The sequence below is a fragment of the Melospiza georgiana genome, chromosome 9 (genome assembly GCF_028018845.1).
Source record: "Melospiza georgiana isolate bMelGeo1 chromosome 9, bMelGeo1.pri, whole genome shotgun sequence".
NCBI lineage: Eukaryota > Metazoa > Chordata > Aves > Passeriformes > Passerellidae > Melospiza > Melospiza georgiana.
Genome location: NC_080438.1, coordinates 17,871,815 through 17,897,750, shown reverse-complemented (window position 1 = coordinate 17,897,750; position 25,936 = coordinate 17,871,815). Strand labels below are relative to the sequence as shown.

The 25,936-nt window shown below is 41.7% G+C and overlaps 2 protein-coding genes across 4 annotated transcripts in view; one reads left to right on the top strand and one right to left on the bottom strand.

Moving 5' to 3' along the window:
* DNASE2B (deoxyribonuclease 2 beta) overlaps positions 1-25,030 on the top strand; it is a 38,581-nt gene extending 13,551 nt beyond the window's left edge. For 2 of the 3 annotated variants that reach the window (XM_058030671.1, XM_058030673.1), the window contains 9 exons: positions 5,289-5,432; positions 7,721-8,058; positions 11,710-11,887; positions 13,113-13,194; positions 14,194-14,355; positions 15,858-16,055; positions 16,619-19,821; positions 23,163-23,226; positions 23,722-25,030. In XM_058030671.1, coding sequence (XP_057886654.1) covers positions 7,814-8,058; positions 11,710-11,887; positions 13,113-13,194; positions 14,194-14,355; positions 15,858-16,055; positions 16,619-16,968 — 1,215 coding nt within the window. In that variant the 5' untranslated portion in view covers positions 5,289-5,432; positions 7,721-7,813 and the 3' untranslated portion in view covers positions 16,969-19,821; positions 23,163-23,226; positions 23,722-25,030. Of the gene's footprint in view, positions 1-1,463; positions 1,479-5,288; positions 5,433-7,720; positions 8,059-11,709; positions 11,888-13,112; positions 13,195-14,193; positions 14,356-15,857; positions 16,056-16,618; positions 19,822-23,162; positions 23,227-23,721 lie in introns of those variants that run through there. The other variant, XM_058030674.1, reaches the window with a different exon arrangement.
* LOC131087203 (uricase-like) lies at positions 100-23,648 on the bottom strand. The gene is made up of 8 exons (XM_058030675.1): positions 23,525-23,648; positions 6,407-6,625; positions 5,541-5,657; positions 5,334-5,412; positions 2,035-2,221; positions 1,428-1,551; positions 1,020-1,103; positions 100-263 (listed from the first exon to the last, which is right to left on the bottom strand). The coding sequence occupies exons 1-8, from the start codon at positions 23,537-23,539 to the stop codon at positions 126-128; spliced, it is 963 nt and encodes a 320-aa protein (XP_057886658.1). The 5' UTR covers positions 23,540-23,648; the 3' UTR covers positions 100-125.
* Positions 25,031-25,936: the final 906 nt, after the last annotated feature.

Genomic DNA, 25,936 nt, shown 5'->3' with positions numbered 1-25,936 from the left:
ATCCCATGTTCAGGAGTTCATAGAGGGAAAAGCAGTCAGTAATGGAAGAGGCCAATAAGGAGTAAACATTGATAGGAAAGCCATGCTGTTAAGTTTATCAGGAAGATTGAGTAGAGCCAAGAGGTTTAGTTTCCCTGGGCAGCTGCCTGTCCAAACTGACATCTCCTCTCATCTCTCAGCATTTGGCTTTGTGCTTCAAAAAACGTCTTCCGGCCAAGTGTGCAAGTACAGGAGCCATAAGGAGTTTCCACTGGAACCAAAACCTGAGGGGGATGAGCACAAACACAAAGGTTATGTTTGAGACAGGGATAGACCAGCAGAAAATCATGCCCAGACCTTTACTCCCTCTTTGGAACAACAGTGGTAGATGCTGACATTATCACAAGTAAGAGTGGATCTATAATGTCCACCTGAAGGAGGGGAAGGATACGAGAGCACAGTAGCAGAACCACAGGACTTTAGAGGGAGACTAGAGCATAAACAGTCTATAGACCATCAAGGTCAATGGAATAGCCCAATTTTTCTCTTTCATGTGACAGACTTTCAGCAAGACCTAGCTGGCAGCTACACCGGCTGTGGAGGGAGGAGCAAATACATCTCACCCCGTACCTCTTGCTCTCTGCCTGATCCCAGGCTTGTATCTTATCCACTGTTTGACCAATCTGGGATGCCACAGTACATTCTGCTTGGGTAAAATTCACAGGTTGGCATTATAATTGAGAGTCAAATTCAGTGGAGAAAGCAGGAATAATTTTTCAGAGATAGTCTCTATTACAGATCCTTTTGATGTCCAGAGTATTCCACTTGCCATTTCAGTTTTATCAATAACACAAAAATACAATTATTTATCCTCCTTTTGTAATCAGTTTAAGTCTCTTTTAGAGGTAATGTAGAGCTTTTACTGGGGCTGCGAGAAAGTTTGCTCACTTTAACTCTGTTTTATGTAGAACTGCAGCTATGCTTTGAGGCTGAGTATTTCTAAAGAGGGCAGTCAAGTTGTATTTGAAGCATTTACTTACTTCTTTGTCATTGGTCAAGCCTAGATTCTTCATGTCTACAACATTATAAAAGGTGTTGTTCAAGACGACTTCTATGACCTGTACCTGAAACCATGAAAATGGATGAGACAATGAATTAGGGCACCAGTCAACAGCTGGCAGGCTTTTCACTCTGTGTAAAAAAGAACAATGCCACCCCCTCAGTACAGTTGATCAAATGCAATCTAGTGAACATGTGTGGCACACCTTTCACTTTTATTCAAGTGCTGCCAAGAACTGAGTGATGTTCTCCCCCATTGTGTTTCCAGCTGGTGAGTTTCCACTCTTAGAACTTACAGAGGAAATAACAGCCTCATGTTGGTCTTCTCAGTGGTGCAATTAACATTCACAATTGTTGAAGTAAAACATCATTAGGAGGAAAGAAGATACCTGTGGCACTCTGGAAAGGACAAGCATCTGGATACAGTTGACAGTTTTCTGGTAAGAGGGTGAATATTCCCCACAGTCAGGTGGTCCAGCAAAGGCTTCAAGGATACATTCACGGATTTTTTTCCTAGAGGTAACACAGGTTCTTACAAAACCTTGTATCAGCTGTCTCTGCTTAGATCTGTAATGCTCTGCTGTGGGGTGTTTTTTGTTTATATTTTGCATGTCTTTTCTGACAAATATATAGCCCATGGGATTTTATGCAAGAACAAGTTGTACTTTCATCCAAATTCTGTTTCCTCTCCCCATGCCCACCAGATATATAATTCACAAAAAGGTTTTGTTAAAACTATTTAACAAATAGTTATTTTATTTTCCTCAAGTCTTCTGTACTGCACACTGAACTGTTCATTTGAATCCTGTCCAATAATGTACCCTTAGAGAGGGAAGTACCCCTAAGAGATGCCTCTCACCCCTTGTAACAAGAGCTTATTGCTGTGAGTGGCTGGTGCACAGCAGCTGTGGATCTGGCCCTTACACCTTCTGTATTGTACAGAGGGACTTTGTGAGTATAGATTGGGAAATTAATATTACTTGATATAACATATACCATATGCAGTTAAAGTCAAAATCCTTGCATTCGCCATATGACCATTTGCAGAAGAACTCTCCACACAGAATCCTGTCATGTCTTTCAGGAAGTGTGGTGTGTTCATTCTTATAGAAGCCTTCAAATCCAGACTGTGTTGTCTTCATAAGTTTCAGGTCCTTAATTCCAGCAAAGACAATCAGAGGACCTGTGATTGCAAATCACAAGAAAATATGAGCCCCTTTTTACACAAAGAAAGAAATCTTTGGGTGCATACTTGCATTGACAGCTCGAGAGCCAGAAAGCAGACAAAAACTTTCTGCATACTGATATTGGCAGAAAGGGAAGAAACAAGACAGAAACTACTGAAGTCAGGCTCAATCTAGAAAATGGAGAATCCCATCAAGTGATATGCAGTTAAGGAGAATTGAGGATAGACTTTTTTATCTCGCTTGGAATTGGGACATGTTGGGTTGGCTCATGCTGATGTCAATTTAGGAATGGCTCTAAAGGGAAATGAAATAGGCTACCAGTGCTGTGATGGTGCCTGTTCCAAGAACACAGACTAATGTAAAAATTCTCGGTATAAACACAGAGCCTCAGTCAGTAATTTGCTTTAGATACCCATCCTGTTGGGAGTTTTGCATCTCTGAGAATGAGAGCCAGGAGCCAGTGCAAATCCCTGCAGTTCAGCTAATGAGCAGGAACTGGCACTGATACAGATGCCACCCACAGGTTCAAACTGACAGTGGCTTTGCTCTTAGCCACTATTTATAAAACAAGCTGTCGAGGATCACTGCTGCATGGGTGGATCTTTGTCTTCCAAACACCAAGCAGTTGTGAACTTTTTCTGCAGACACCTTTTGAACGGCAGCTATTTTAATTTCAAGCAGTCAGTTATTTAGAGCACACCAAGATGGTAACTGAAAATTTCACTGACCAGAGCTGCCAAAGAGCTTATTCAGAAAAGAGAAACTTCACAGCATGCAGGCTCATTCAGGGCCTGTGCAGATAGTCAGGGCCTGATGTCCAAGCTGCTGGTTTTGTGCTGCTCTTGGTGCTCACACTAGCTAGTTCAAAATTCATCCTTGAATATATCAAGTGCATAGTAATTCTGCCTTGGATTTGGAAGACTCACAAATTTTGTCTTTAAATGATGTCTTTGAAGGAATTTATACTGGAAATAATTCCACCGTGGTAGGCATTTCTATATTGCATGGTTGTTTAGAGGTTTGGGTGTTTTTAAACTGCTCTGTGACTGGATATTATTGACACTGTATCTTATCTATTTCTTTTCTTGTTTACATGCAGTATTGCTTTTGAATTAGTCTAAGGAGGTGTATCTATCATTTTGCCTATGTCCCCCTGTTATTTACTAAAACTGTAAAAAAATCTAAAGAAGAGACTGACCTTGGACAGGATATTTTGGGGTTTTTACAGATCTTGAATAATTCAGCACTTGGGTATAAGACTGTGACACACAGGTATTAATGTAGTGCAGGTACTATCAGTGAACCTGGAGAAATATTTTTCTTATATTCAAATACTTAGACTTATTTGAAAGAGCTCCTTGCAGGAAAAGATTGACTGAAAGGCTGGCTGACTGTACAGCAATCAGCCTGAAACTAGCTTCAAAGGGAGAGTTTCCAAGGTGAACAGCTCATGCTGTGCTTTCAGGGGGCTTTGTGCTCGAGCTGTCTTCAGTTGACAAATTTTGATTCGGTTAAGTTACTTACAATGTTTTGAGTTTCCAAAAAACTCTGAGCCTTTTATCAGCTGATACAATGGCAAAACATAATTCTATTAAACTTCACTAGGGTTTTCTTTTTCATGATAAGAAAATTATTAAACAATAGGATTAACTGAGAAATGAACTCCCGTGTCTGGCTGATAGGTGCATAGGAGGATGCTAAATATAGAGAACATTCTCTTAGAAGAAAAATAAAAGTGATTTGAAAATCATCACTTTGGTTATTGTTCACCTAGGCAGGGAATTCTAAAGAAACAACTAAAAGGCTACATGAAGGGAAGTCTAAGAAGAAAAGGTGGTTTCTTCAGTAAGCTGTAAAAGCTTTCTGTTTGTGTAGAATCTGAAGTTGCGGAATTGCTTGTTAAATTTTCATGATGATGAAAAATTTAATACAATCTATATTAAGATTGCTCTATATTAAGAGCAACAGCTTTTCAAAAATGTATAGACTTTTTTTGTTTGTTTCTTTTTTTTTAAATTCAGGTGTCTTTTTTAACATTTTCCAGAAAATACAGTCAATACTGTTGAGGCTGCCAAAAGTACAGCAGTAGTTAATACTAGAGACATTAAAATGATGAGGCCAAGAGGCACTGGAGACTTTCTGTATTCTTTCAGCAGGACCACAGGAACAATGCTCAGATGGACCTTTCAAAACTTGTGTCCTGTCTGCAAGTGAAACTGGTCTTGCCACTGGTTCTGGATAGGATGGGAAATAGTTCTAAGTTACATTAATGTAGTATAGCCAGGTACTGAACTAAACCTAAGCCCTCTAAAGCCATGATGTGAAATGATAGAGTGGCCTCAGCTCAGTTCCCAGTAATCCAGGAGATGCATTAAACAAAACACCATCACAGTGAGACTGAACTTGGGCTTTTGATGCAAGCTACAGCAAGTAGAGGTAATTTTTACACTCCCTTTGGAATGCCAATTCATGGACAGACAGCTGAGCTTGAAAACTTGTCTTTTAAGTATCATAAAACTCTTGGTCCAGCCAAATACTTCTTTGTTTATGCATGGTGTGCAAAAATAGTAAGCAGACTCTGAAGTATTTTCATGTGCAAAATGGTTCACATGTAGACCAGAGTGCTCACGATGTGCAAGCTAGTCTGGCTTGCAGCAGTGAAATTGCTTTCCTAGAAATAAAATCAGGGCATGCTGACAGGAGTTTGGAAATTACTGCAAAGCAGGCAATTGGCCTGCAGCAGTGTGGTATCAGGTAAGGATCACAGGAGACCACAGGTTGTAGTATAAGGTAGAAAAGGAAGCAGCCTGTTCTCAGAAGGCCATAAATCCTGTGGCAGGATGTAACAGTTCTGCTGGATGTGCTGTTGTAACCATTCCATGTTTGGGATATACATACAAAAGTGAGCTATGTTAGTTCCTCAGCCATGTCTCAGAGATCAAGAACATCAAAATTACACTATAAAAATCTTCTTTGGTTTAGACCTCTGGAGCAGTTTGGCTGTGCCCTAAGCCCTGTAACACCCTTAGCTATCTCTAAAGCCATTTCATCTCTCATTGGCAGAAATATTTACAGAGAAGTAGGGGATGCTGCCAGTTCTTTTCTCACCATTCCGGCACTGCTCAGCTTCACAAAAGCGGATCCCGTCAGGAACACATATGAATGAGTGGATGTGGGGAACGCCATCCTGCAATTTAGAGCAGACATGTAAGTAAAAGTGCCATAAATATTATTATGTTAATTTGAAAACAGGAGCTAAGAGAGTGAGGAATGACTACAGCATAAACAAATGGAATGTATTAGTATTTTAGATACCTCATGCAGACGTTGCCATGGTACTTCTTGAACGTAGGCTTTGACGTACGCCACTTGGCAAAATGTTGTCATGAAGTGATTGCAGATATCTATAGCAAATTGTTCTAAACTTGAGATCTAAGGCAGAAAACAGTATTATTAGAAAGAAGCAATAACTTCATGTACAAAAGTAGATTTTTCTGATTGTTTTATGTAAGAATCAGTGTGGTTAAAAACACATTTCTCTTATTTCTAGCTTGGCTCACTGTTCCCAGTCATTTGACCAGCTTGCAGCGTGTGCTGCAAATAGCAACTATAGTTGTGTCAAAAATCTTCCATTCTGGTACAATGAGCTGCAGTTCTTGGACTGAGAGAAACTGCTGCAGGAGTGTTATGCTTTGTGGATATAATGCTGAAATAATAATTTATCGCAATTATTCTGATTGATATGGTGATACCGTAATTAAGTTTTACAGGGTAAAGATGGGATTCCATTATGGAGAAATATAGTGCTACAGATTTTCATTATGATACATGCAATTGATGGCAGGAAGAGCACAGAAGACTTAAGAGGCGTCTCATACTTTGAGACCTTCTGTTTAAAAATACTATATAGGAATAATGCGGGATTATGGGCTATTAAATTAAAAAAAAAAAAGATGGCTTTTATATGATAAATCCACAAAAAACAGTGCTATATCTTGAGAAGAAAGGCTTTGGAAAACTAAGAATCCACAGAACAAGCAGTGGAGGACGAAAACTAAAATCACTGAAAATTACTTTGGTACTGGTCTGATATGCAAATTGAAAACAAAAAGTTAGCATAACAAATACTTTCAAATGAAGTTGTAAGAAGCAGCAAGGCTAGTTAAAAAATGAAAAAATACCCCATTTTTTTTGGCCAGCACAAGGACAATATTTTTTATGGTGTCTGTAGGTATCACAAGAGAATTGTTTCCTTCCAGGTACTCCTGAGGAGAAGTCAGGCGGAGATGTGCACACACTTCCACTTCTTTAACAAACTGCTTCTTTCCTTCTTTATGAAGGCGAAGGAACTTAATTGTATTCTTGCCATATTCACAGTTGAGGACTTCAAGGTCCTTGATCTGCAAAGAAAACACGTGGCAGTAGTAAAAAAATGCAGTGGAAGCCTGACTTATGCAGTCATGAAACAATGTCAGTGAAACTTAAACAGTGCTTATGGCCTTTATTTTTGTAGTTATTCATGATAATGAGAATATTTTCATTATAAATTGCAGAGTCCTGACAGGAAGAAAAAATGCTTTAGGAGACTATTATTGTATTAGTAGCAGCTGTGATGAAATTCTAAAATTTTCTGAGGAACAGATTATAGAACAGGAGTCACAGTGAACTAATCTCTCATTTGTCATCTGTGAATTAATCCTGCCTATATAGACCTTCACTGAGTCCCTTCTCTGGGATCATTGGTTTTGTTTGCATTAAGCCCTGTTATTAAGTTTTACCCTGCTTCTGTCAAACACACCCCATTTACACATCTCTTACAGTTTTGGACAGGCTGTACTAGCAAGGTGACAAAATTCTGCAAAGGTTGTGAGGATTTCTGTTGTGCTAAAATACCCAGAGCTCATTGCACTAGACTTTCCATGAGGCTGAAATATCCCTTATCAACAACTTGTGATGTAAATCAGCCCCTTTTCATGTAGGCATAATGAGAATGGAGAAAGAGCACTTTCCGCACCAAAATATAAATTGAAGCTTTTTATGCGTGAGTTGCTAAAAGATTATCAGCTGTGAAATCGCTCCATTCAGACATGTTTGTTCTTAAATGCACTTTTAAAATAGTTGAAAAAAGCATTAGGTAATTGTAAGTAAATTCATTTGGTTCAGAGATCAGAGCGTTTCTCCAGCTCGGTCCCTAAGGGCTCAGTCCCCAGGGGTGACTGGAGGTGGCGAGCGCCGGAGCCGGCATCGGGCGCTCACCGGGAGCCCTTTCTGCGGGCTCGGGGCAAGGGCTGGGCGGAGAAGCAGCGAGCTGCAGTCATGTTGTTTTGCTTGTCTGAACATCAGGGTTTTTTCAGATAGTTGTGAAAAATTTGTACGTCAGTCATGGAGAACCGAAAGGAAAACAAAAACGGTTTCGGTATCTGCAGGCTGGAGCTTTATTTAAAGCAGAATACCATGAATATTCTAAATAGTCAAAATATTTTTTTTCTGTTTAGTGTCAAAAACATAGCTTGTCCACTGTCATTCTGTTGCCCAAAGAAGCCGGGAGCAGTTTCCGGCGGCTCCCAGGAGCCCCTGCCCCGCTGTGCATGGCCGGCCCTGCCCTGGAGCCCGGTTTCCCAGGCGGGGTGCGCTCCCCGCTCCGTGGGCAGGAGCTCCGGCAGCGCAACTTCTCCTTTCAGAGCCGCTCGGGACTCGCCCTGCGCAGCCGGGAAAGCAAAATGCCGGCGGGATCTGCTTGGTGCCAGCCTGCTCTGCTCTTACTCCTCTCCTGCGTTCCCCTGTGGGCCGCTGGGATTTCCTGCAGGAATGAAGATGGGGAGACGGTGGACTGGTGAGTAAATGCCGTGCTGGAGAGAAGCGCTGGGAGAGTAAAAAAATATATTGAGATTAAACTGCGGGAAGTGGCTGTGTCACCGAGGAGCAATGCAAAAACAATCGCTGGTTCAGCGCTGTTGGCACGAGAGTAGTGGAATGCTGCGTTTGGAAAACCTGGGATAAGTCACTGAAATCGGATTTCATTTCCCTCAACCAACCACCGTGCAGCACCATGACTAACTGCAGAACAATCAAATAAGCACGGTTTTACACAGCGTTCATGTCTCATGATCAAAGGGAGCACAACCTGTGTTGCGGTGCCAGGGCTGCGCCCGCCAGCGGCCGCCCCGGGGGCACGGCCGGGCCCGGGAACGGCGGCGGGGAAGGCGCCCGGGTGTCCCTCGGCTGGCCCTGACAGCAGCGGAGCTCCGGCCCTGCTGAGGGCACCGAGGGCAGCGCAGGCTGAGCCGCCCCGGGCTGGCCGAGCTCCTGTGCCCGTGCCTGGAGCAGGAGTCGCTCCCTGCCCGGAGCTGCCGTCACGGCACCGCCGGTGCCTTCCCTGCGAGCCCAACTTCGGACATTACATGATTAATTGGATTAATGAGCTTTCAAGATGAAAAGATGCAAAGTAAAATTGCATAATATCCCGCTCAGATTTTAAAAGTTAAATGAGGGCTCTTTAAAAAGAGCTTCCTGAACATAAATATCAAAAGAAAAATGTTTTTCTTGTGAACAACGATTAGTTTGGATACAAGTGCTAAAGAAGTAGGCCCATCCCTTTCCTTACGCACAGAGCTAACTGCAGGGAAGGCAGGCGGTCCTGCACCACAGGCAGGAGCACAAGGCTGGCTTTGCTCTGTTGGCATAGTATCAAATGTATGAGGGTCTAATCCATCCCTGTGACTTGTCACCTTTGCCAAGGCACTTCTGGATAATGTAATTTTTTCAGGAATCAGACTCATAGTTGGTGCAGCTGCCCAGGAACTTAAGGGTATGAGATATTTTATTTCTCCCTAAACTGGATTTATTCCTTGCAGAATGAGGTTTTTTGTGAAAAACAAATGAACACAGAAACCCAAACAAACAAAACAAACCCCAAAGACCAAGATATATACAAACTGTGAATTTATTAGATGAAGACCATTTTTGTATTAAAATTTTCTGAGAAATTCTTTAAAGGGGCTAGGAGTAATTCACCTGTGCCTCAGTGTCAATGCCAGTGACATGGGGCCTGTTCCAGGAGAGAACTTGTGGGTCTGCAGAGGCAAATCCATGTTCCCTTTCACAAATTTAGCAGCTAGGACAGGGGGTTACCTTTTCAATATGCCCTGATCAAAGAAGAGAAACTTGCCTGTCAGCTGGGGTCATTCTGCTTTACTAAAAAGAGTCAGCCTTTGGATTCTGGATTGGTTGCTATGAAGCTGACAGGAGAAGCAGAACTGAAACTGCTGAGAAAAGCCTCCTCTTAAACAAAATATGTCAATGTCCTTTTAAACAAACAACACTGCATTATTTTCAGTTAGCAGCAGGTTTGTGTGAGTTCCTGCTATGCAGTGGTTTCACCCTGCAGTATTCCAGAACTCCTCAGTGCTCACACACCCTTTCATTTGCCACTGAACCAGAGGGATCACTTGCTGTATCTGACCTGATCCCATCTGTGCTCCTCAGCTGGGCTGGCAGCTCCTCCCTGCACGCAGCACTTGGGCGGGCAGAAATCGCTCCCGTATTTTCCCTTCACTCGGGATCTCATCCCGCAATCCTCGCTGCCCTCCCGCAGGGGCTGCCGGAGCACATGGGGGATCTCATCCCACAATCCTCGCAGGACCGGCTGTGTGAGCAGGGCAGAGACTTCCCTTTATTCATCTAAACTCGCTGCTTTCTGTGGGAAGCCTTCCCTGCAGATAAAAGCCAGAACTATGCTTTCTGAGAAATGCTGAGTCAAGGACTGAAGCCGCCATGCACATTGTTTGTTTGGGCTTCTTTGGTGGGGTGGGGAGGAAGGGAAGGAGTAAAGATGTGATTCTTGCTTGTAAGTTGTGTTCAGTCCCAAGAAAACAATGTGACAACGCTAATCTAGTCTGAGCGGATTTGCTCTTTCTTGGTTCTCAGGAAAATAACTTTTACTCTGCTCCCACCAATGCCTAAGTTCTTGAGAAATTTCCTGTGCACGAACAGCACTAAAAATTTTATACAACTTTAATTGGTAATACACTGAGCTGGCTTTCTGGGAAGAGCCAAAACATGTATCCACTGGGAATTGGCAGGCAGTTTCCTGATAGTTCAATGACTAGCATTTCATAAGCATGTCTGCCAAGGTGGGTTTGTCAGATGCAAGGCTGTAAACACTTCCAGAGCATAAACCTTTCAGTAGGTGTCAGAGTAGTTTGGAAAGGCTTCATCTACTAATTCCTGCATCAGCTCTTACTACTGTAACTACTGCTATTCCTCTCCTTTCCGAGTCTTCATTTCAAATCTTTATTTAAAATAAAGGGATTGTTGTGACTCCTGGTGCATGTGTAGGCACAGACTACTCTCCCCAGCCTAGTTGTATAAATCACTTTCTTCTCTGTGATCTGTCATCAGAAGTTATTTCTCCTGAGATACTTTGAGGAGATCATTCAGTCAGTGGCAATGCAGGTAGATTACCAGGACCACCACTGGTGTGTGTTTTTCTTCTGCCTGTGGATTAAAATGTTCTTCTCTAGCAAAATGTTTTCCTGGCACTTCTTACCTGTATTTGGAGATATCTTTTGTGACCAACTTGAGCCTCTAAATCAACTGGGCAAGGTTTTCTCCTCCTCATATACTTGAGGGGTTAAGTACAGGCTGCATTTTTGTTAAACAGATTGAAAATAATGCCACTCAGTCCTTACTGTTGACATTAATAGCGAATGACTCAATTACAGCCCTCAGAGAAAGTGGCTGAGTTAATTACATTGTGATTAATCCCATGGACTTGTGCACTGGGAAAACTTGTTTACTTTATCAGGAACCTTAGTATGAACTGAGCCATTTACTCTCTTTACTGACAATATTGAGTACTTTACAGTTTTGAAGAGATTTGTATTCCTGGCTAATGGTTTGAAAATTTCCAGTCTGCAACAGTTCATCATAGTGCAAGTCTATTATGGAAAGTATGATTGGAACTACACTTTATCACTTTGCTTTATACCTGTTTTGTGATTGTGATACATATAAACATAATATAATGCACTTTTTATTTCAATACCTTTTATCTATTTAATATAAAGCCATATTTATATAATATGGAAATTGTTTGACATGGGAGAATGTTAGACTGGGTTTGGGACCTGAGGTTCTTTACCATAACCAGGAGCAGTAGGGATTTCCTGGACTCAGCCAAGGCTACCTCAGATTCTTCAGGGATACCAACAGCACTCTGGCCACAGCAACAGGAGTTTGGTGCTGAAACTGCCTCCCTTGCTTGCTAAGAAGCAGCACAAATGTGTCTGCAGCAGGGACTGTGCTGCCAAACTGCAGCTGGTCCCTGGGCTGGGTGATTGCTTTGAGGCTGAGATGGCCCCTCTGCTCCCCCTCCAGCCCAGGCATCCCTGGGTTCACCCTCCTTTTCCTCAGGGAAGGAGGTACTCATTTACACATTCCAACAGGGTGGTGGTGAAAAACCAATTGTTCTTCGCTGTTGCAGGTTTGCTCTTTACAAGCTGCCAAAGCATGCCAAAGGACAGATTCCCCTGCTGGGCCTGGAATACCTGTACATGGATGCTCTGACTCCACAGTGGCAGCTTGGTAAACACCTCATCAACATGAGCCAGGGTGCTCTGGGACAAACACTGCAGCAGCTCTATGAGACATATGAATCCAAGGCAAGTGACATTTTGTTTTTGTTAGTGTGGTTACTCGATATTTTGTGCAGATGACATGAAAGCAGCCAAAATAAGCATATAAGGCCAGGCCTGACCAATGGATCTGCTAAAACACATAGGGGAGGAGCACCTTGACAACTGGGCAGATTATTTGCACTTTTGGCTACAATTAGGAATAATCCTCAAACTTCTAATTTCTCGTTAAGCTTTTAATATAGTTATTGTCCATCAAAAAAAGAGTGTTCATGCATTCTCCCTTTGGCTTCTTTTCAGGCCAACATGAATTGACAATTCATGTTGAGCAATATCTGAAGCAATATCTGACCAAGGTCAGTGGTAATTGTTACAGACACTTGTCCTAAGCCCTGCTATATGCATGTGTTTCATACTCTGACTCAAATCAAATCTGGGTTTTCATTGTCCTCCTGAAATGACTGTGACCTTTTTTTTTGCTCCCACCCTCAGACACCTCACGTACATTTGTGTGAAGTGACTGTAAAATATCATAAGATTTCCCTATAATTATTTTTTCCCCATTTATGTGGTTGGGAGTCTGGGTGTGTCCTCACATTTCTCCTGTGGGTTTGTGGTAGGGTGCAATTAATTTGTATGTAGAAGAGACTCCCAAAAGTCACTCAAATATTGGCAGTCCAGAAAACTGTCAAATCCCAGCTCTTACTGCAGCTGTAATAAACTGTTTACAACGTACATTGGGAGGGGAGGCATGTCCTAACTCCTTTGAAGTTCTCTATTCAGGGGAAATAAGGTGTGGCTGTATGCAAATTTTTTGCAAAAAAAGCTTTAATTGCTTGCCCTTAATAACAACAGTTTTCATGTTTATTTTTACTCAGCAAATATTTTTTACCAGATCTGATTGCTAAATCAGAGAGAGGCCCAAAAAACAGACAGTGGAAGTTCTTTGCAAGCAAGGGGCCACTAAACCCATGTAAACTGGCTTAGCAAGCATTTTCAACCCTTGGGAAAGGGCAACTGCAGTGATTGAGAGAGCTTCCACTTCATGTCAGCTGAGGTCTAATGCTGAGTCTTCAGGTTTATTGTACTGTAAGCTCTGTGCAGACTGTGTCAGCTGAACTGGGAGCAGGATTAGGCTCATGATGTTCACACAGAGGAATCCTGAATTCTTTCTTCTGTTCCCAGCAGATGTTTGCTTAAGTGCCTTTCTCTTACTGAATGTCATGTTTCAGAAATATGTGTTTCCCTGCAGAGGAACACCACTGCATATGCAATATACAACGATGAGATCCCTGAATCAGACTCCAAAGGATCAAAATGTGGACACACCAAAGGTACAGGGAGAGTCCCAAACTACTATTTTCTTCTTTCTAAAGTTGCAGATAGCATCTGCTTGTCTGTCTGTTTGCCTATCTGCATATCAAAAATTCCTGCCTAAAGCAAAACTGAAGAGTGATTTGCATGATGTGTGGTTTTTGTATAGTTACCTATGCTGCAGCTTGTTTTGGTTTTGCTGGGCCCGTGCTGTGTGAAGGATCCTGGGGCTTATGGACTCTTTGTTTCAAGAGTTGAAACTAATAGAAACCCTTTGAGCACCATCCTGTGCCTGATGGCAAAGCAGTACAAGATGTGAAGGGAAACATTCCCTCAACAGAAACCTCTGCAAACTCTCTGGGACAAGAAACTGCTGCCAAGATCATGGAAGCACTGTAGGATGTAGTTACAGAAAATCAAGACTTTAAATGAGTGTAAACTTCAGTGGAGTTTAAATGTTCCCCTGAGGAAGCAGATGGGGTTTGCCCAGCCTGAGGTGGAAATGAGCACATTTTGCAGGGCTGTATTTCCAGGCTGCAGCAATGGGCACAGCTCAGGAGCATGATTCCCCCTGGAGGGGAGGAGCATAGCCTGTCTCTCTCCTGCTTCCCCATGGGAGACATTTTGGTCTGGGAAAGAACCACGGTGTTGACAGAACCTGTTTCCCTTTGTCCAGTGAATATTTGAAGAAAAATGAGTGATGGAGAGAGGGTCATCACCTGTGACCTTCTATTGTCAGAACTCTTGAAGGCAAAATTTGAGCAGAGGATGGGGGTGTGAAAGGATTTCATTCAAATAAAACATGATGACAGTTTGAGTTATGCAGGAAAGAATTGATGCAATTTTAATACAATATTAGTGTTTCCTATGGCCTAATAATCTACTCTAGAACAGCTTACTGTAGACATTAACACTTTGAAATGTGGGATCTGCAGCAGCAAAACCAAAGTGGGGCACAGCTCTATCATCTCAGGGCTTTTTCCTCCTTTATTCATTTGCAGTAACTTTTATTTTGACAGGATTTCTGCTCTTGGATAAATCACAAGGCTTCTGGGTGATTCACAGTGTGCCCCTGTTCCCTCCCAGCCCTGAGGATGGTTATGGATATCCATCTACTGGGGAGTCCTTTGGACAGACAGCCATCTGTATAACCTTCAAATATGATCAGTTCACAGAAATAGGTATGAAAAGCTTCCCTAAGAAAGTCCCACCACACCTTTCTGAATGCTTTCCTTGAGGTTTCCCCTCAAAAATTCCTTGTTCTTGAGTTTTTTTTGTGACATTGGGAAACCAAGTGGGGCCTGGAAAAAGCATTCTTGGCTTCAGTTGTGTTTATCCAGTGATTTCCTGTGTGAATGTGGGAAATTCACTCTTCTGCTCTGTTTTCATCTCCCTGTGGGGACTATCAGGATAATAATAGCCACAAGTGCATATCAAGAGTAAACTCAGCCCATGCAAACAAATGCTTTGGAAATACAAAGTAGGATGATTAATCACTTTTAACAGTAATAGCTCAGTCAGCATCAGTCATCTGCACTTCTAAAAATGTAAGGCAACCACTGCTTGAGCTGGAGTAGTAGCCTTGACTCATCAGAAATGAAGTATGGAATAAATATCACCTAGAATTTTCCCAGGTATTTCTTTGCCACAAAAATTGCCAATACTAAATATATAAAAAACTCCATAACCCAACAAAATACAGCTGCAAGATTCAGAACTATCTGTCAGTGATAACTGGTACTGGAATCCTGAAAAGGGACTATTGAAAGACAGCACAAGAAGTCATGTTGGCATGTTCTTCAACTCTTTTCACACTGTTTTTCCCCTCTTCTCTCACTTACAAACCTCAAATCAAGTTAATGAACAGCACATGCTGTGCAAATTGCCAGGCTGTCCACACCTCAGAGCTATCTAACCCAGGTTCCTGTTTGTGGAAACACATCTATGCATGTGTTTAGCAGAAGAGGACAAAAAATTAGATGCATATGCTAATGCTCATCCTCCCAGCTTCTGCTAATCTGTGGTTCAGGGATTTCCTGAGCCAGAAAGACTTGGGATGTTTCTGATGGACTGGTATTCCATGAACTCACCTAATGAGCCCATTTGTTCCCTAGCTGTTTATGCTATCCATGGCAAGGACTTCTACAACTGAGCACTGTTCAGAAAAGGAGATTTCTCCTGCAGATTCAATCCAGATGCTGAAAGTCAAGTTCTGTTCTCCCTAAAACCAAACTAGACCCTTTGGCAGCTCCTCTGTTTGCATTTGGCTTGGCAGCTGTAACTGGCTGGAGACTAGTCCTGTAAATACAGCCAGGTTTGGATTTACACATGATGTCTGAGGGCTCCTGACTGCAGAGAGGCTCCAAGATGGGCATGGGTGGAAGTGGCAGGGACCAAAACTACCAGTTAACAGCTCTGCTAGAAATAATGGGCTCTAAGTGGAAAGCCTGAGTGTACTCTCCCAGCCAGTCTTTGTGCTCTAGGGCCAGTCAGAATACAAAGCAATACACAAATTCTTGGTTGCTAAAATAAGATACTTTGACACTTAACTCATCTAGGAGGTAGGCTGTGAAGATTAAGAAGGATTTAGGTTTTCTGTCCAAGACAGAACTTTCCTCTCTTGATTGCTTTTCTTTAACCCATTTTAATTCTGCATGTGTTCATTTTTGTGGGTTTTTCTCAGACCAACAGATGTTGAGTTATAATCCAGGAATCTACAGCTGTTCCATCCCTGACATCTTCCAAGCTGATCTCCCAAATCTCCAGAAACTCTGTGCAAAGTCCAGGCTGCCCTCGCCCCCCTTGTACCACCTCTCCAAGCTCCAGTCAGCTCAGGGGGAAACGTTTCTCCACTTTGCAAAGTCACACTTGTTCATAGATGGTAAGAGAACTTTTGCTCTCTATATTATACATTCTCAATTAATTCTTAAAATATGAATTAATAAATTCTTTTAAAATTCATATTCTCTCTGAGGGAGAAAAAGGAAGTTCAGCTTCAGCAATAAATGTAGCAGAGGGCAAGGTGTGCTGTCCTATCCTAATGTTCTCATAGCCTCACAAAGCAAAAAGCTGTCTGGGCCATCCTAAAATATCGAACAATCAGATTTTCAGGAAAATTATGTTCCATTATTCAACAGTAATAAAGAAGAAGAAATAGGGGGATTGAATCATTGAATCATCTGGGAAATTTTGTTATGAAGAGGACTTGCAATTTTTCTGTCTGTTCCCTTTTTTCGTGCTGTTTGTTTGTAACAGGTTTTCTAGAAGGAGAAAAAGTAGAAATGAACTTCTGAAAAGCTCAAAATAAGGGGAGGGGGCAAAATTCCCTCTGGCCAGCTTCATGCTTTACAATGCAACTAGCACAATTTAGATTATGCTTTTCAGTCTCTTCTTAAATGAAGGAACATGAAACACTGATTGCCCACACCCTGTGTTATTCCACAGATATCTATGTGGCCTGGATGGCTCAGGAGCTGAAGACTGATTTGTTGGCTGAATCCTGGCAGCGTTCTGGCGAAAAGCTTTACTCAAATTGCTCTCTTGACTACCACGTCTACAACATAAACATAATAGGGATGCCTTTGAACTCCACCTTCCATTCCATTAATGATCATTCCAAATGGGCTGTTTCAAGGAAATACAAAGATCAGTGGACATGCATTGGGGACTTGAACCGTGCTGCCGAGCAAGCTTGGAGAAGTGGTGGGTTCATCTGTACCCAGAATGAACAGATCTACAAAGCCTTCAGGCATTTGATAATCCACTATGAAAGCTGCACTTCTGCTCCCAGATAGCTCTAACAAACATTCCTCCCAACCAGCACAGCCCTTGTTACATGGGAAGTGTAGGAAATCTCTCTCTCTCTGAACTGTATTTTCACTCTGAAAAGCAGCTCTGTGAGTTCCCAGATGTGCTAGGCCATCCCCTTGTTAGCTGTAGGAGCAGGTGAAGGGCAGCTGCTTTCCTGTGCTGTGGGGCCCTCAGGGGGTGTGTGCTGGGCCCTGCTCTGCTCCCTGGCTCCTGTCACCATTCCCCATGGCATGGCATGGCAGGGACACTGCTGCACGGGGCTGCACCAAAGCACATCTGTGTGCACACCCTGACGGGCATCCCTGGGCTCCTTGGGAGTGGGGCTGGACCTGGGATGTGAGGGACAGCAGGAAACTCTCCCTTGAACTGGGCTGGCAGCACTGGCAGGTAGCCAGGGATAAGCACCCCCAGGTGCTTCAGAACTGCCCTGGATTTCTGGCACTTGAGATAAATCACAGCATTTCTGCTCAGCTTGGGCTGAATCTCTAAAAGAGCTGAGAAAATTAGATCCAGACAGGGAGATGAGTAGATCTGAGGACAGGAAGGCCTCATTTTTACATGATTCATTTTTAGAGAATTAATGAACTTTAAATCATCTTTAAATTATCTGTAACTAATAGCTTGGAAATGTTTCTAGCACTTCTATTAATGTACAGCAATTTTATAAACAAATAAACATGTTCAAAATATGAATAAGCAAAACAAGGAGTAACAATAGTCTGTTTACATTCTCCCTCTCCCATCTGTATAGTTATTTGCTTAAAATGTTTTATGGCTGCCAAAGGAAAAATGAGGACAATTAGGAAAAATTATAAAGAGAAGAATATATTTGAAGAAAGATGTTATTTAATCTACATTTTCACATTACATCAAAGATGGCTGTAATTTTCAATATCTCTACTCTCAGGCTTAGGAGCTGAAGTTTGCATGGTCTTGCTATAAAGACAAAGCTGATTTGCAAACTCCCAATACACTCTTGTGTTCAGATTTCAGAAGTGTATCTGTGTTTAATATGTTCCTAAATATATTTATATGTTTCTGTCTCTTCTTTTCCTGAATTGCTAATATAAACTCCAGTCTGAAGATCTGATCTGGCTGTCCCACTGATATTTCTGTTTTGCTGTGTTTGTAGTCCCCACTACTGATCCTCCACAGAAGTAGGTATGAAGAAATGCCCCACAACCACAAGAGGTTGCCAAAGATTTCTTTCCCTTTTCACCCTGAACAATCAGCCAAACAACGAAGTGTAAAAAGTGTCAAACTAATTAATTTCAGAAAACACTTGTGCATATTTCTTGAAGAGATAGAAATAATCTATGTGATGTGTAATGAAGGGAATTGTACAGGAATAGGTTTCATAATTAGCCACTCTGGATTGAAGGTAGCTCGTAGCTTGAGTCTCATGGCTCAGTGAAAATAGTTTTGTTGCTTAGATATCCTGCAAGAAATTTTTTATTTTATTTTCCGTGCATATGACCCAATAACATTAGATAAATAATTTGTTTGATAATGTTCTTTCTCTGATGCCTCTCAAACTGTTTTATATATTTACTTCTTGTTTTGCTAGCTATGGTCAAGCAACACCTTTTGTGGCAGCGAAAATTGCCAGTGACACAGAACACTGCGCCTGGCATGGTAGGGCTTTGCTCAGATAAGCCAAGACAAAATTAATTTATCTTGCCTATCTTTTCATGGCAGACACTGACCTAACCTGCCTGTCTGAGCTCTTGTATCTTGCCCACAGCTTTGTGCAAGCACAACTTCAGTGTACAGGACTGGCAAGGAATGCTCTGCTGGAGACAGTGCTGGCAAGCTCACCATGTGTGTCAGGGGGTTCCTGGATCTGTGTAACAACCTGTATTTCCTGTAGTATTTTCAAATACTCAGCCACAGCACTTGGGTCACAGGGTTCAATAGCCAAGAGTCTCGGTCCCACTGGTTGTCACAGAAGTGTTGCCAGCCTTCTGCTCCCCAGGCCAGCAGTCACCAGTGCATCACTTGAAATAAGTGCTGATTGCTGTTCTTAATTACTTGGTCAATTAATAGCTGTCATAAAGTTTTACAGGACTACTTAAACATTTGTCTTTCATTATACCTAAGACTGGTTGCCTCCATTTTAGCTATAACTGAGGAGGCAAAAAGAGCAGTGGGAAGATGCAGAGAAACAGCTGTACCATTCAGCCCTATGAGCACCTCAGCAGCCTGGCTGTGCACACACTCATTTCAGTGGTGTAGCAATAAAAAGGCTGCAGATCTGGTTCTCATTTTTTGACTGTAAACAGCTTTAATTCGGTTTTGCTTTCGTTGTGTAACTTCTGTATTTGCATATCTGTGTATTTCTGCTACATGTTATGAAACAGGGCCAGACTCTTTGTTTCCCTGAAGAGACTAATAGTCAACAAAATAAACAGTATAGATTTTTAAAGGGTTTGTAACTCTAAAAGTCTTAGGAATTTCTTCAAAAATGCCAGACCATAAGCCACTTACTCACCCTCACAGCATGCCCTATGTGAGATGTTTACTTTTTGCCTATTATATATATATAAATAAGGTTTTTAAATTTAAAATATGCTGTTCTATTTTAAGATGCCAAACACTCAAGAAATATCTGCCTATTCCAGTGATTTTGTGCTGCCTCTGCTGCCCACTGCAACCCTTTTGACTGGACAGACTGGTTCCTGCCAAAGGGGACACATGGCATGGCCCCTCTGCAGTTTCAGGGAGATCTGCTCAGCAAAATTGACTCTGCAGAAGTGCCCAAGCACTGGACCCTGGCTTGGAGAGAGAAGAAAGCTGCTGCCTGGTGTGGAAACCTGGAGTCTCTTCTCAGCATGCAGGTTTGGCTATTCTGACCCTTGGGCTCTGTTCTAGTTAGACTAAATAAGAACATTTATTATACATGAAAATTGTTTGCCGAGGGAGTAGGAGAGGCCAAAAGCAAACATTATTAATCCACTAAACATTACTGTACTGCAGCCAAGTTTGTAACAAACACAGCAGCAGGGGTGGTTGTTTGCTATAAATTGCCCTGCAATCATTTCCACAAGCTGAGGCTCAGTCCCAGCACGCCTGACATGCTGGCGGGGTGCAGGAAATGCAGACACAGCTTCCCCAGATCCAACCCCCCACCAGGGCATCTCCTGGCCTCCCCACAGCCAGAGCAAGGGCAGGTCTCTGCCTCCCTGACACTGCTCAAAAAACCTGGCTGGCTCTTCTGTAAACCCCTGCATCCCTGAGGATCCTTCCCCAGTGCTGGTAATTGTGTGCCAGTAGGGCAGTGGTTTGAACAGTGCAGTTTTACACAAAGTTAATGCAAGACGTCAAAGGATTAGACATTGAAGAAAAGCTAAAAATAGAAAAAAAACTTGAAGGCTTAAAAATTTAAACTGTGTGAAGTTTAATTCCAGCTGAGCAATGACAATACTGGAAAACAGGCAGAGGCATGGCAGCCTGAGCCCACTTCACAGGACAGCCTTTGTGGTGGAATTGCTTCTGGTGTCTCCACAGCAACTGAACATACCCTGAGCTCTCATGGTGGGAGTGATGAGCAATGTATTGGAGAATTTCTCAAGGACTCTGGGGCTCCATGCCAGCTGCCTGCCAGCAAGTCAAAGGATGCTTTGGGAGCAATTTCTCTGAGCTGGGAACCTTCTTCAAGGCATGCTAATGCAGCCTGGTGCTTTGTCTTGTCATAGGGGTCTGCAGGCATACTTCTGACTAATGAAATGCTCAATAACATCATTGTGAGAAATTTTTTTAATGTATCAAAGCATCCTTGGCATTATTAGCATAGCCACATAATTACCCACAGAGAAACTTACACCCATATGTTAACGCCCATAAATTATTGTGCAGATTTCTTTTATACCTTTATTTTCAGTTTCCGAGAAGGATACATCACTGAGTACTTAATATAGTCATTGCTTCAGAAGATGTAAGCTGCCCATGCCTGCAGTAAAATGTTCAGGAGGCAGAGTGGTGCTGGCAGCGTCATCTGAAAGCTCAGGAAGCCAAAGCCTAACTCTGCTCAGGGAGTGATGCAAGAATATGATGCACCTCTTTAATTTCACAAGAGGTTTCTTAAAAAGACAGGAATTAAAAAGTGAGAATGGAGAGGAAGAAATTAGTGTCAGACTGAGAAAAAATTGTTAGTGTCAGAAAAAACCCTTTGTAGTGGGGAAAAAATTCTTCATAGTAAAAGGCAGAGAGCCTGATCTGAAATTCCAAGCTAGGATAGCAATATCAATGTATTATAGATATCCTGACACCCTGAGTTGCTAGCCATATGTGTCACATATCTGACACTTTTTTATTTAGACTGAAGATACCAGATTATAGATCTAACCTTCTAAATTTTCACATAATCCTCACAAATTTGGCATGAATGCTGTAAAAGAAGTGGTATTTGAACCAAGCAATCAGTTGTAGTATTTTCAGATCTTGGATTCAGACAACAAAAAATTTTTAATGCAGACCCATTGCATGCTTATCTTCATGGTCTTTAAATGATTTATCCTAGTATTGAGAGTATGCTATTCTATGTAAATATGATATATGTTCATTTTACTAAAACTGTTAACTACAAAACATTAGGACTTGAAAAATATATCTTGCTTTTTATAAAGAGCTGTGTTACACTTTTACTCAAGTTATTTTAGTAAGTCCTTTCGATTTTGTTTTTTTCCATTTGTGTTTGCTTGACATTTCTACACAAGGTATCTGCTGACTATTCTGGTTCTCTGTAAGAGGGATAAAAGTAAGGAACATTCTTCCCCTCCTTTGATCACTTTGCAGCCTGGGAACTGCAAACTGATGTTCAAATATTCAAAGCTTACAGAAGCAGAGCATAGTATTTAATGTTGCATGCTGGAGTGCTGGCAATTGCTACAAGTGGTTCACTGTAGTACAGTAGTTTCCAGCATTGCCTCATTTATTAATCATAGAAATGTTGCATGCAAATTAGCCAGAGAGTTGTGCATCATAATACAGTAATGAAAAAATCTGTCTTCACATGTATTAATGCCCACAAATTTAGCACATTATAGCACTGCATGGTTTCTCCATTATATTCCAAAACGTGCCAAAAGCACTAAAAGCTGTGTCACTGAGTGTTTTCTTCTTGTTGCTTGCTGACTTTCTAAAGAGTGAGAGAATTTAGCTCCAGGGCACTTTTGTGTCTGCCATTTTCCAGGGTTCTTTTTTGGGATAATGTTCTGTCAGCCAAATATCAATATTTCTCTTGCTGTAACACAGTTTAAAAATGTATTTTTTAACATGGTAAGCACCACTGTCCCCCACTTCAGCACAATTTCAGAACTCTTCCCTGCTCTGAAAGCTGCTCCATTTCACATCCTGACCTTGTTATTCCTAGGCACTGTGCAAGGAAAATCTCATATTGTAATCTCTTGCTTTCTAACTACTCCAAATACTTTTTTAGGAAGGTCAAGGTGAGAATGAAGGAACTGAAATTTTTGTGCAGAACATTTTGCAAAGAAAGAAACACTTCCCAGCAGATAGGGACAATTTGTGCAGTTGTATTCCCAGCTGCTCACCAACCTGCCAAAAGATGGGAATAGACAGAGAAATGGCAGCAAAAATTGTTTGCAGGACAAAGGAAGAAGAGAGAACAAAACAACTGGAGGCAAGCAAGAAAGGGGAAGCAAGGGAAGAGCAGAAGGAACATTATAATGGTCAACACCAAGGCAGTTAGAGACCTTATGTGTTGGGACAGAGAAACTTTTGGAGTTAGCTGTGCAAAAATCCAGTTAACAGGATGTTTCATTTGCTATGATAGTTACCTAACACTTAAGCATTTTACAGATTCACTCTCCACAGGCTGCATCACAGAGATAAAAGCAAAAGGCATAAACTGAAGTGACTTAGCCAAGTGGTAAAAAACCACAGTGCAAACCAACACCCGAGAAAGTCATTACCTCTCTGTTTCCAAACCTGCAAGAGGTGGGGTAAGGTAAAGTCAAATGCATTAAACAGGTAAAAGTAGGAGGGAGAAATTTGTAAGCTAGGCTAACCTGTTTGAACAATACATATTTGAACAACATGCTAAACCATTTTTTAAAAGAAGGAAGCTACTATTAAGGTATAAAGCCAATGTACAAATACAATAAAAACAAGAGATGCAAAATGTTCACAAGAGTAACTGCAGATCATTTCATTACAGCTGGTGACACTAACGTGAGCTGCATTCATTCTTGCAGCATTGAGAGTACCACAGGCAAAAAGAGGTAAATACAAATACAAAAGAAAGTAAAAAGAATATACACATGGAGTAGCAAAATGATGCCTTTAAGACTTTGCTCCTGGGATCAGTATTATTATGGGTATTTTGTACAATATATGACCTTTTATTGTCAGGTTAAAAATCAAGCTTTGTTTAGAAACCTCCCCCAGTTTTATGGTTTTTTCAGTTTCATCTCTGATCCTACTTTGCTCTCCTGCACTAAACAAACCACCACTGGTCTACTATAGTAGTTTCTTACTGCACTAAGTCAAAATCAGCAATCATTCCTGGGTATTACTTACTGTCACTTGGCTCATGGTGGCTGTTTTGTCACCTCCTGGTCTCGGATCCCACAGAGGAATAATGGCAGCATAGAAGCTGAAGCTCTATAAAAAGTGTCAGCTTAATATCAGAGGAGGAGCTAGGCATAAGGGGTTGGCTTCACAAATGTAAATATTTCATAATTTATTTAGCAACGTGGCTTTGCTTTTTCCCCCAGGCAAAAACTTTAATAAAGGAATAGGTCTACTGCAACAAAGGAAACAACAGCAAGAAACAGAGACAAGGACACATCCTAGCCCCATTAATATCAGCAGGAATTTGCCTTCATCTTCAGTGGGAACAGAACTTCAAAGACATGGGAATCACCCATACAACCTGAAGGGTAAAATCTGAACCTTCCATACTCTCTGACACAAGCTGTGTTTGAGGGTGGTGGGGTAGCCCTGACACCATGAAAATGTCCCCAGCAGGAGTTGCATGACCTTGGCCTGGCTGTGACCTTGTCCCTGGCACTGGCACGTGGTGTTGTTAGGACAGACCTCAGAGAGCTCATTCCTCGACAGAAGAACCTCCCTGAAGCCCATGAGCTGGGCACAGGTGAAGCTCCTCTCTCTTTGCTCATGGCTGTACTTTCAGTGTCCAAATCAGGATGAAGTGATATCCCCACCTTTATTGGTACATTTTTTATGTCTCAGTAGCTTAAGATATTCTTTCAAAGCCTGTCTCTGGCAGAATGAAAGCTGTATCTCCTCAGTCGTGATTTGTGGTGTTTGAACTGAGGAAGACGAGTGGTGTGGATATAAAGAATAGTTTCTTCTCCAGGAAGATTTAAGATCTCCCCTGAAGACTAAGAACATATTTAAGTGCACATGGCCTGCTAAATGCTGGGAATGAGGGAAAGCCAGGATGAGGGAACTCCTTCCTGGGCATCTCTGCAGGTCTTGTTTGGTACTCACATCATACAGCAAGTAAAAATTCAAAGAACAGATGTACTAACAACAGAATTAGTTTTCCTGTCCTTCCTTTAGATGACTCCTAGTGCTTCTTCCATTCCTGGGAATACATAATATGACATGGTATCAAGTTGCTGGATGAAAATACGTATAATGTACAACCTGGGGAGGTTGCTACACTCTTGATAAGTTTATTTGCTCCTCATAGTCATATTTTAGCTCTGTGAGAAAAAGTCCCCCTCTGTGCTTCATTATTTACCGGTCACCAAAGTAAGTCTGACTATATAGACTCTTTCAAATAACCCAGATTCCAAAGAACAGTAGGAAAATGTTCCATGGGAGTGTGTACCCTAACTAAGGCCCCTCCATCAATTTCTAATTATATTTCATGTTTTGTATGGTGTCTGCACCCCCAGACCACTGCAGCCATATCAGGAAAGCAATGGCAAGCACTTTCAGAAAAGCCCCTTTAAAAGAGATGTGTTTAGCACATTTGCTTGTCTGTGTTCTATACAGCAGTGATTTTGTGTTTCTGAGTGTAAAGAGTTCTGTGGACAACCTTTATTAAAGCCACAAATACAAGTTTATGCATGTTTTCCATACATGAAATTTCTTAAGGAATCTGAAGCCTCTCCTGCAAAACTATAAGAACATTTCAAAACCTGTGCTCTTTACAAGTCAGACCCATATTATATGTCAAAATATACAGCTGGGGTTTTTTGAAAGAGCAAGCACTCCTCAGGATCCTGCAGGTACAGAGAACTTGGGATTTCAATACTTTTTTATAATAAAATGTAATATTTGTTTAATGCTAAATTCCTCTGGGTTTCAGTGCCCTTATTGTTCACTACCAGCACATGTATAATCAGCCTAAGAAAGGAGGAGCAGAGCATGTGGTTTGGCTGCTTTGAGAATCATAGAACAATGCTATTTGAGTCTGTGGGTTTAGCTTGGTAGTCCATCTGAAATGACTCTCAGTGAGACAGATAGTACAGGAAACGTGAAATACTGTATTTCAGATAAGAAACTCATCTGTATTTCATGGTCCCTGTCTCCTCTGGGAATATGAGGCCAGGGCTTTGTGGGATCGAGTGACACCCCTGAACACAACACTGCTGAGCACAGCTGGTCTGATTGGCTTAGTTAGAGCAGTGTGGTAAAGGCAAAGTGACACTGAGCAGCTTTGTGGCCCTTACCACTTCTACCATAAACAAGGTGTCTTTCCTAAGCAGGGGAAGTTGCAAGGGCCCACAGCATTTGAAGTCCAGTTTAATTTAAATGTAGTACTGCATAAAGTAATAAGATGAACAGAATAAAAATTAGAAGGGCCAAACTCCTAGCAAATTTATGAGTGCACTGAACAAATTAATACATATTTGTGCAAAGTAGCCAGGAAAGAAAAATATGTTTTCTCTAAAAGGATGTAGGTGTGGCTACTGCAGTGTACCAAGGAGATTAAAAAAAACCCCTGTTGTTGTG